The sequence below is a fragment of the Rhinoderma darwinii genome, chromosome 10 (genome assembly GCF_050947455.1).
Source record: "Rhinoderma darwinii isolate aRhiDar2 chromosome 10, aRhiDar2.hap1, whole genome shotgun sequence".
Classification (NCBI taxonomy): Eukaryota; Metazoa; Chordata; class Amphibia; order Anura; family Rhinodermatidae; genus Rhinoderma; species Rhinoderma darwinii.
In genome coordinates, this window is record NC_134696.1 from 87,987,360 (window position 1) to 87,998,895 (window position 11,536).

The window sequence follows — 11,536 nt, forward strand, 5'->3', positions numbered from 1 at the left end:
TGTTGCCATAAGGATACAAGATGGGTATCTATGAAACAGACCTTTTCTGATTCAAGCCTGGAAAGCTTAACATGGGCTAATAAGAACATAATTAGCTAACTGAGGGGTCTTCCGACCCAAGGACCCACACTGCAATAAAGCATTTAAAGGGAATGTGTCGCTAGAAAAAAAATAAAATTGTTTTTTTTGTTAAACTGTTAGTATATAAAGGATTAGACATTGTTCTAATTTTTTTAAATTTTTTCATAAGTCAGGAAATATTAGTGACAGTTTTCATGCGTCCACATTTGGGCAAATCCAACACTGAACCAGTTTCACGAAACTTGGCAAGCAGTTTGCAAACTGTAGCATGGGAGATGGGTGGTCTCGTAGGGTGTCTTGCATTGAAATCTGCTGCAATGACCCGGGTACTGCGTTCACCAGACATCAACACAATTTCTATCCGCTCCTCACGTGTTAACCTCTGCGACATGTCAATGGCTGTAAACAAAGAGAAGCTTGTAAATAACTCATGAAAGAATAGAGTAACGTTAAAACCAAGCACACCATTGTTTTTCTTGTGAAATTCTCGATAAGTTTGATGTGTCACATGACCCTCTTCCCATTGAAAAAACTAAAGTTGGATACAAAATGGCCGACTTCAAAATGGCCACCATGGTCAACACCCAGCTTGAAAAGTTTCCCCCCTCCCATATACTAATGTGCCACAAACAGGAAGTTAATATCACCAACCATTCCCATTTTATTTAGGTGTATCCATATAAATGGCCCACCCTGTATATGTATATATATATATATATATATACTGTGTGTATGTGTATGTATATATATATATATATATATATATATATATATATATATATATAAACATGGAGTTGAGAAAGTTTCAAGGTTTGCTTATAGCTTAAATATAGTCAGGTATTAATCAGTACTTAAGAAAGGATGTAGTCAGGAATTAAGCTTGCGAGCATGTGCTATGCTCTAGTTCAGTGGCTCGCAAACTTTTCTGTGACTCCATTCTAAAAATAAGTCCCTGCAACATCGAAAACAGCGCCAATTGTGCAGGCAGGGGATGGGGCAGGCTTAAGGTATCGTGCTGATGTGCGTCGTTGAGGCACGACTATGGCTGCTGATGGTGGGTCAAGTCAGGAATTAAGCTTGCGAACATGTGCTATGCCCTAGTTCAGTGGCTCGCAAACTTTCTGTGGCCGTGACCCACTTTTGGCCGACACTTTTGTTTGGGACCACCCACTACCGTACTTAGCCCAATTTCGTCTGACGTATGTCAACGTAATTCGTAGTTAGTACTGGTACTTAGCTCCATTCTAAAAATAAGTCCCTGCAACATCGAAAACAGCGCCAATTTTGCAGGCAGGGGATGGGGCAGGCTTAAGGTATCGTGCTGATGTGCGTCATTGAGGCACGACTATGGCTGCTGATGGTGGGTCATGTGATCCGACCCATCCATTAGTGGTCATTAGAGGCGTAGCTAGGGGTTTAGAACAGGGGAATGGAACACATCTGAGTGGGCTCCAACCCAGTGGGCCCCCACACAATAAATCCCCAATAGCTGCCCCCACACAGCATAATGCCCCCTTTGCTGACCATACACAGTATAATGGCCCCTTATTGCCCCCACACAGTATAATACCCCTATAGCTGACCCCACCCAGTATAATGCCGCTATAGCTGCCCCACACATTTAAAATGCTACATAGCTGTCCCCACCCTATAATTCCCTCATAACTGCTCCCATATCTGCCCTCCACACATTATAAAGTCCCCCCATGGCTGCCACCTCAGTATAATGCCCCATAGCTGCCTCCATACAGCCCCAATAGTGCCTAAATAAAATAATAAAATACATACTTACCTATGCATGTTACCACGACGGGTGGATGAGGTCCTTCTGCTCTTCCGGGCTGTGCAGTGTGTGGCTCAGTGCAGATAGGCGTAATTTGCATAATAATTTGGAACCCGGTGTATGCATGATGAGTCATTTAACTCCTCCAGACTAATTCCCCCGAATCAGTGCATAACCAAGGGAGGATAGGTACCAAGAATCTTTTGCAAATTTTATTACAGTTGCTTTTGAAGAGAAAACTGCTGAATAATCGGTTAATATTGTGGTGGAGTTACCATGACATGGTGGGAGACCTTTACTGGTAATAGATATAATATGACATGGTAGACTTCCACACCAAACTCACCCAAACATGTCACTGTCCAAAATGTCTTGTTATGCTGAAGCATTAGGATTTCCCTTCACTGAAACTAAGGGGCCTAGGTCAACCCCTGAAAAACAAGCCCATAGCATTATCGCTCATCCACCAAACTTTGCAATTGGCATAATGCTGTCAGGCAGGTAACTTTCTCCTGGCATTCACCAAACCCGGACTGATCCATCAGACTGCCAGATAGAGACGTGTGATTCATCTCTCCACAGAACACGTTTCCGCTGCTCCAGAGTCCAGTGGCGGTGTTTTTACACCACTCCATCCGACGCTTGGCATTGTGCTCGGTGATGTAAGGCTGGCATGCAGCTGCTCGGCCCTGGAAACCCATGCCATGAAGCTCCCGGGCACAGTTATTGTGCGGGTGTTAATGCCAGAGGAGGTTTGAATCTATTCAGTTATTTAGTCAGCAGAGCGTTGGCGACTTTTATGAACTATGCGCCTTAGAAGTAGACTACCACATTCTCTAACTTTACATGCTCCCTACTTCATGGCTGAGTTCCGGTGGTTCCTAAATGCTTCCACTTTACAATAATACCACTTACAGTTGATGGTGGAATATCTAGGAGGGAAGAAATTTCACAAACTGACCTGGAATTGGTGTAACTCTTTACAATGACCCATTCTATCACAAATGCTAGTAGTGGTGTGTGTGCGTGCGTGCGTACATCACAAAGCCCAGAGTGTAGGGGAATTACATAATCCCCCTCATGGACCGCAAAACAACTACATTAGTTGTTCCACTGTACAAGGGAGCTAGCATCACAGCGGCAGCCCATGCATTTACTATGGGGATTAGATCACCCCCATACGCTCTCAGTTATGTAATTGGAAAGCTCATCAGGGCTTCCACTCTCTGCAATCAATGTTTACATAGTACACAAAAAGAGTGGAGTACAAGGCCATATATGTAAAAATATAACAAATTTTATTATCACAAAAATAAAACAAACATTTAAAAAGGTATACAATGAAGAGAAGACTCTAGTTATTACATGGTATAACAGAGAAACAGACCGACCATGTAGGTTAAATATAACAAGTATACTATGGTATCTATAGAATTGTAGCTAGTGGGTGGTTGATTGCCTAACAATAACAAGACCCTATCCAATATGCATGTGCTAATTCGTTTGAGACTATGTAGTCCCTGTAGTGAAAGGAAGAGCCTAGATGTCAAAAATTATTTCTGAAAAGTACCTTACCCATTTCAGCGGTCTTAGAAACCTGCATACCATGTGCAGAAGCCCAATTAATGTTTTCATAGGACTACTCTTAAAGGTTGTAAAAGAGGAATGAGTTAGGGAAATGCAATAGGATTAAAGGAGGTTCCCAAACTCATAAATTATCACTTATCCACAGAATAGGCGATCATTTTATGATCGCTGGCAGCCCCTTACTGCTCCTCCCACAGTGAGTAAGAGTTTGAATGGAGCATCGGTCAATCATGCGCCCGCTGCTCCATTAACTGTCTATGAGAATGACGGAAACAGCCGTGCGTAGTATTAGTCAATTTCCGTCATTCCCACACCCATTGAATAAAGCGGCGCTACAGTCAATGTCTTCCTCAATTCGGTCATGCAAATAGGAGAAACAGGGGGTTCGGGACCCCAGTTCTCATGATCGGTGGGGTTCCAGTGATCAGAAAATTATGACCTATCCTGTGGATAGGTGATAATTTATGATTTTGGGAACTCATAGATTTTTCTAACTCATTCCTCTTTTTCATGCTTACATTGAAGCCAGTACTCGATTTCCTGGACTTCAAACAATGCAGGAAATATTCACCACACCCAGAGTACCTGCATCTCATGGTCAGGTCACCTAAGTCTGCTGAGTTTACTCTCTGTATCGTTACTGGGAAGAGGACAGGTGACTGCGGTGCAGGTGCTCTACTCATACTTTGTGAATGTCATTACATTAGAGGAGACAAATGGACTAAAGGCAAAAATGAATCAACCTGCGGTAACAGGTAAGCTCACACATCTCCTGCCATCAGTACATGTACTATTACTTTCTTCTTATAGATTTCCAGAAGCGTTGCAAGAATGTATTTAGTCACAATTCCATACAGGAAGATATTTAGTCACATCTCTGTAGAGATGTAACAATAATCATGACACTTAGGATCATACAGTATATACAGATGTAGCAGTGCTGAGTTTTTTTTATATAGGACTGGAGGAAGTCCATCATATTATGTAAATCTGTTTCTTATCAATTTCTAATGCATAAATGCAAGAGTTAAAACCCAGATTTTTCTACAAAACGGAATATAACATGTATGCAAACAACTGTTATATCAAGTACAGTATGTTCTTGAAGCATAGGTTTACCTTAGGTGAGTCCCAGCAAAACCTGCACTTTTATATAGGAGAATTGCATAACCAGCAGTTCACTAATATTCCTCTTTTCCTCCAGGGATTTTAGTATTTTACAACCGCTTTGTGTTACAAGGGTCCCCCAACAATAAGCTGATCTCAGAATTTTCTGCTGCTGGGACCACCAGTTATCAGCTGTCATTTTTTGGGGAAATTGTCAGCAAGTATTTAAAGGGTAACTAAACTTTTGACATGTCATAGTGAGACCCCCACGATCGCTAAAACAAAGTGGCAGAAGGGTGAGCACTGTGCTGCTTCGTTTACAATCTCAGACTTTCTGCAGCTTCGTTTTAGCTAACGGTAGGGGTCTCAGTTCTCGGACCCCAACCGATCACAACTTCAGACGTGTTACTATGACATGTCAAAAGTTTAGTTACACTTTAATTTCTCTGCAGTACCACCACACGGAAAAACAAAACACTACACAGTACATAGTTACTTAGGTTGAAGAAAGAAACAGGTCTATCAAGTTTAATCTACTGAGATTAATCACTCATCAATTATTACTGGATTCATTATAACCCACAATGCTATATGTCTTAATATAACAATCTAGTCCTTTTTGAATGCTGTCATTGTATTTAACAATACAACTTCTCAGGGTAGGGCATTCCATTGTTTGACTACTCTAACTGTAAAGAATCCTTTCCTATATTGATGTCTGAAATACATTTTATGTAAAGAATGTCCCCTGATCCTTTGTACAGTTCATGTGAAAAATAAATCATGTGCTAGTCCCTTTTATTGAGCACATATATACTCATACATGTTAAGATCTCATCAGCTACTTGAACCAACATCCAGATTTGCACTTACCTCCTAGTCGAATCCTGAGAATGTTTGTTAGGCACAAACAGTTTTTCATGAATCCATGCTGGTTATCAGTTATTAGATTATTTAATTCTATGTAATTGTGCATTTTATCTATTAGACACAATGCAAGTAGAGAGAAAAACGCCGCACTCACCTGGTCTGACGTAGAAAATTCTCTAATGCTTGTAAAAAGGTGTGTGTGGGGGGGGGGGGGAGACGAAGACCGTGTCAGGCAACAGCCGTTTCGCTTGAGAAAGCGTTGTACGTGAAACGGCTGTTGCCTGACGCTGTCTTCGTCTTCCCCCACACCTTTTTACAAGCATTAAAGAATTTTCTACGTCCGAACGGGTGAGTGCGACTTTTTTCAACACCTCCCTAGACTTATAGCAGGCCCTGTTGCGCCTCCGTGGGCAGTGATCTGCCGAATGTCTAGAAGGACTACTGGTCCCAGCAGTGCTGACTCATTCTCTTGCACATTTTATCTATTAGAATTTCTGTAAATATTTTTCATACCTCAGACGTCAGACTTTATTTTAGAGTTAGTTCGCACTCTCCTAGGATTAGCACAGAATAAGCAAAAGTTTAGTAGATAAAGGACATGTGACTATGGAATAATAACAGCAATGCCCAAATAAAACATCTATAGTTTACACTCAAACACATGTAGGCACACTCACTACATACAGATGTGAACACTTAATACATACACGCATTCACACATGCATACTTACTATGTACATGCTATGTATACATACACAGTCACTACACATAGACATATACACTCATTACCTATAGGCATGCAGATGACAGAGGTATAAGAATATAGACCCTATGGAGATAACCTCAACAAGAGGGTAAAGGGGCTCCCTTTCAAATACCAAAACTTATAATAGACCATAAGAAATACGAATGCCCGAGAGAATATTTAAAAAATATTATATCAAATTTATTAGCAAAAGTTAAGTGAACAATAATTGACAATAAAACAATCAGTAAAAATATTGGAGAAAAGGGGGGACATAAGATGACAAACAGGGGCGTAACTGGAAAAAAACACTGGGCCCCATAGCAAACTTTTGACTGGGCCCCCTCCCCTTGCTGCCACACACAGCCTCCCTTGTAGATAGTGTCCCTCTGTAGATGGTGCCCCCTGTAGATAGAACCATACAGACCCTTCCTGTAGATTGTGCCATACAGCCCCCTGTAGATTGTGCCATACAGCTCCCACTGTAGACAGTGATATACAGCCCCCCCGTAGACCTTGCTATACAGCCCACCCCCTGTAGACAGTGCTATACAGCCCCCCTGTAGACAGTGCTATACAGCCCCCCTGTAGACAGTGCTATACAGTCCCCCCTTGTAGACAGTGCTATACAGTCCCCCTTTAGACTGTGGCATACTGCCCCCCTGTAGACAGTACTATACAGCCCCCCAGGACAGTGCTATACAGCCCCCCCTTGTAGATAGCGCTCCCACCTCTCTTGCATATTGTGCGATATATCGGCCCCAAAAAATATACTCACCTAGGCCCCATTCCCCCAACAAACAGAGCAGCTCCTCTTCGCTGATGGGATCCTTGCGTAGTCCAGCGTGTTCCAGTGATGTCATCACATCGGCCTGAGCAGGGTTCCTGACCCTGCGCCTGATAGGCCGCAGACTGTATGTGGCCTGTAGCCTATGGCAGAGCACCGGGAATGGGGGGACCCGTCCCAGCGGGCGACACAGGCCCCTCATGCCGCTATGTCTACTACAGTGGTAGTTACGCCACTGATGAAAAATCCCAAATACACAGAAAGCCCCTCCATGCAAACAGTATACACAAACTGTGGCTCATACAGACAAGGTGTAATATAAAATAATAGGCATACCGTATGTCAAAAATTGTAACAGTGTAAATGCCAATATGAAACAAAAAAACGCCTAAAGTATGTCCTGAGTATAAGACTAGAATATAAACAGGTGGTTATGGGGTGAATAACCATATGCTGTATAAATAGTCTAATGGGAGAACATGGTACGGCTCCCAAAAGAAATACCCAATATGAAGTCCGCTAACAAATCCAACAAATGGCCTATGCAATCAAAAAGAAGGCCGGATGAAATAGGAAAACCAGGGACTTACCATGGGTCATGTTTGTGTATACGTGATAGCAAGGTGGACCGACACCTTGACGCACGTTTCGCTAAACCAGTAGATTCATCGAGGTGGCGGTCCTTCTTGCTATAAGTACGTTATATGAGCAGTGCTGGAGGGATGAGGGGACCCGGAGGGGAGAAGTAAAGAGGAGCGGAGAAGTGAGTGTAATTGTTATTTATTTATTTATTTATCTATCCAATGGGGAGGGGGTAGCCTTACCAACACTCCCACATTCTCACTACTTACAGACATGAACGCATTCTTACCACTTACAGTCAAACAAGTATACATTTTTACGTTAACAACAATACACGTACACTATATATACGTTCACTATATACAGGTTCACTATATACAGGCATGCATACTCACTACCTACAAGCAGGCACACATGAACACTCACTGCTTAATTGCACACATTCATTACATAGACTCAAATTATGACATCATACACCTGCAATCTTGGCCCCTTACGATTCCCAAGTTCAAGGGGCCACAACTCACTGTACGGTGCCCAAATCCGGAAAGTTTTCGATGTAACAATCTCTTATGCAGTTCACAATGCTTTCCTGACAGCAGCTTGGCTTTCTAAAGGAAAAAACTCTCTGTTAAATTTGCCGGAAAGATCTACAGTTTTATTATGCCAACATGTCCTGCGTGAATTGGTTATTTCACAGAAGGCGGACCGATGATGTCACAGCCGCTCTAATGAAGGTTGTCTTGAGGTTTTACCTGTGCCATATTCTTGAAGAAAATCACCCTCAAGTTGAGGCAGGAGGTTTGTCCATCTTTTGTATAGTAGGGAGGTAACGTTTTCTAGAGCTGCTGTGGAATATCAGTGTGCCCCTCCATCAATAGATTTTACCTTTATGGTATGTTATCTGAACATTTCAATTTTGTATTTTTGCTTATGGTAATTTAAAGAATTAATTTGAATGCATATTGTTATAGTTAAAGAATGTGAAGGAAATGAAGGCACGAGACCAATGAATAGTAAGAGCAGCCACACATGTAATATTGTATGTAATGATTCTAAGCTTATTGTAGCAGAGGGAGATTTGTCACTTGGGGCTGCGTTGTTTGCCGACAACTGTATAGTAAGTAAAAATGATGAAGTGAGTGAGATAACAAATAGCCAAATAATAAACTCTTTTGCTGCATCTGACAAACTCAGCTCTGCTTTATCTGTGTGTAGCATGCAAAAGACCTTCATAGTAAAATATCAGAGATTATTTTACTATGACCTTATGATCATTTTATTTGTTAAGTCTTGAAACAATGAAGCCTATTTTTGGTGCTTTTCGCACTTTATGAAACCTGACCCCTTAGAAAATCTATCTAATCTATCTATCTACCTACCTACCTACCTACCTATCTATCTATCTATCTATCTATCTATCTATCTATCTATCTATCTAGCTATCTATCTAGCTATCTATCTAGCTATCTATATCTCTCTATCAAGGTTTGTATACTGTTGTTTCAGTATAAAAGGTGTTTTTCTCTTATGAATTATATTTTTACGACCTTGTTAAACCATTGTAATATCAGAGGCTGATTGTTTGCAGACGTTTCACAAGATAATTAAGGGGGTTTTCCAACCAGAAAAAAAATTGATGGCCTATCCTCAGGAATGGCCATCAATAGCTGATGGGTCAGGGTCCATCTCCCAGGCGATCATCTGTTGGGTGCAGCGCTTGTACAAGCACTCCTTTCCCTTCATTTCTACTTGCTCACTGTGAATCTTCGACACGCATTTAGCAGTAATTTAAAGGTATTGCAGCCTTCCCCTATTGAAGTGAATGGGAAAACCCCTTTAAATTAAAGCCAAGTTAACATAGTTCTATATTGCTACAGACTCTGTTATGTTTTATCACACTTAAATGATCCATAGTCCCTTATGGAGAATGAAGGCCCTATGGCACTTCATATTTTTTATACTTGGTGAAAGACCATACTTGAGTTGAATGAGAGACAATCACATAATACTCACTTGCTAAACAGACCCACTGTCTATGGCAGATAATCAGTAGCTGTGTAATCCACTAAATATTGTATTACAATCAAGGATAAGAATAATCCCTTTTTGTTAGAAGGAAAACCCAATAAACAGTTGATTACAGAGAACTCTAGAAATAAACAGTTCTGGTGAAGGAACTCATCAGTAAGTGATCAATTTTCCTGCACTGCTCCTGCAGGGGAAATTAAGCATTACACACTGCCCATTGAAATCAATTGGCTGTCCATGTAATGCACCAGATCCTCAAGTGTGAGAGACGCTTCTTGTAGACAGTCTATGGCTACTAGTTGAGGGTACTGAAAGGGAGACCCCTCTCTATTAACTCAAAGATTCCTAATAGGTTATTTCAGGGTTTCTAAACCAGACAACCCTCTTAAATGTTTTAAATTAGGCTTGTTTTTCCACACCCATAACCCCTGCATAGATTGACATTGTACTAGGGGTGGTTGCTGACTAATGCTACATTTAGAATCCCATGGACTTCTTCAGAAAGAAATATGGGAGGTAGTTAAAAAAAAAAAAAATTCCTTTGCAAATATAACCCCTACTCACGTAGCCTCGTACAAATTTGTATGACATCTTTGACTACACCACTATGTACTTACTTGTTATCTTTTTCCATTTTATTCATAGCTGGGACTCCTGCAAAAATGAGCAAACGTTTTTTCTGGTACATTGGTGTAATTCTACTTATCCTTGTTCTTATGAGGTTCTCCTATATTTATCATGCCAAGCTGGATGTTAATATGTTCATGACCATGATAAAAGAAAGAACTCTGCACAACACATCAGAAAAAAAAGTTGTTGAAAAGGAATTGGAGCTGGTATTGAGCAAAACCAAACCACTGACGGGTATGTGGACTGTCAACGCCATTGGACGTTTGGGCAACTTAATGGGCCAGTATGCAACGCTTTATGCCCTTTCCAAGATGAATGGTCATCAAGCTTACATTTTGCCAGAGATGCATAGTCAGCTGTCAAAAATCTTTAAAATTACATTACCTGTGCTTCACAAAGATGTCATGAATCGCATCAAATGGAGACATTATGGACTTCACGACTGGATGTCAGATGAGTACAGACAAATTAAAGGCGAATATGTCAGCCTTGGTGGTTACCCTTGTTCATTTACTTTCTACCACCATATAAAGGATGAGATACTTCATGAATTTACTTTCCATGATTTTGTCAGAGAAGAGTCTAACGCTTATCTTGAGAAGGTTAGAGGAGACAAGAAGAACGTCACCTTTGTCGGGATTCACGTCAGGAGAGGTGACTACGTGTATGTCATGCCAAACACATGGAAAGGGGTGGTTGCTGATAAAGGTTATTTGCAAAAAGCCATGGACTACTTCAGGCAAAAGTATGAAAACCCTCTCTTTGTGGTCACCAGTAATGGTATGGATTGGTGTAAAGAGAATATAAACAATTCACTTAGTGATGTCCACTTTGCTGGAGATGGACAGGAGAGCTCGCCTGGTCGGGATTTTGCCTTGCTTGCACACTGTAACCACACCATCATGACCATAGGGACGTTTGGTATTTGGGTTGCTTACCTGGTAGGAGGGGAAAATATCTATTTATCAAACTACACTTTACCCGATTCCCCCTTCCTTAAACTTTTTAAATACGAAGCTGCTTTTCTTCCAGAATGGATTGGAATTCCAGCGGACCTCTCACCACTTCTTAACAAAAACAATCCTTAAAGGGGTTGTCCACTTATAGACAACTGATGACCTATCTACCAGATAGGCCATCAGTACATGACATCAGTAGGTCATCAGTACATGTGGGGGTCCGACAACACGAACCCCGCAACGTTGAGTCACTCCGGCTGCCTACAGGCGGGCACCGGACGTACATGCCAGAAGCAGTTGGCTCCAGCTACAGAATATCTCTGCACCCATTCAAGTGAATAGGAGCATAACTGTAGTTCTGCAGCATGGCGACT

At 41.4% G+C, this 11,536-nt stretch overlaps 1 protein-coding gene across 1 annotated transcript; it reads left to right on the top strand.

Annotated features, from left to right (window-relative positions):
• Positions 1–4,184: 4,184 nt before the first annotated feature.
• Positions 4,185–11,291, top strand: LOC142661544 (galactoside alpha-(1,2)-fucosyltransferase 2-like). The gene is made up of 2 exons (XM_075838959.1): positions 4,185–4,206; positions 10,219–11,291. The coding sequence occupies exons 1-2, from the start codon at positions 4,185–4,187 to the stop codon at positions 11,289–11,291; spliced, it is 1,095 nt and encodes a 364-aa protein (XP_075695074.1).
• Positions 11,292–11,536: the final 245 nt, after the last annotated feature.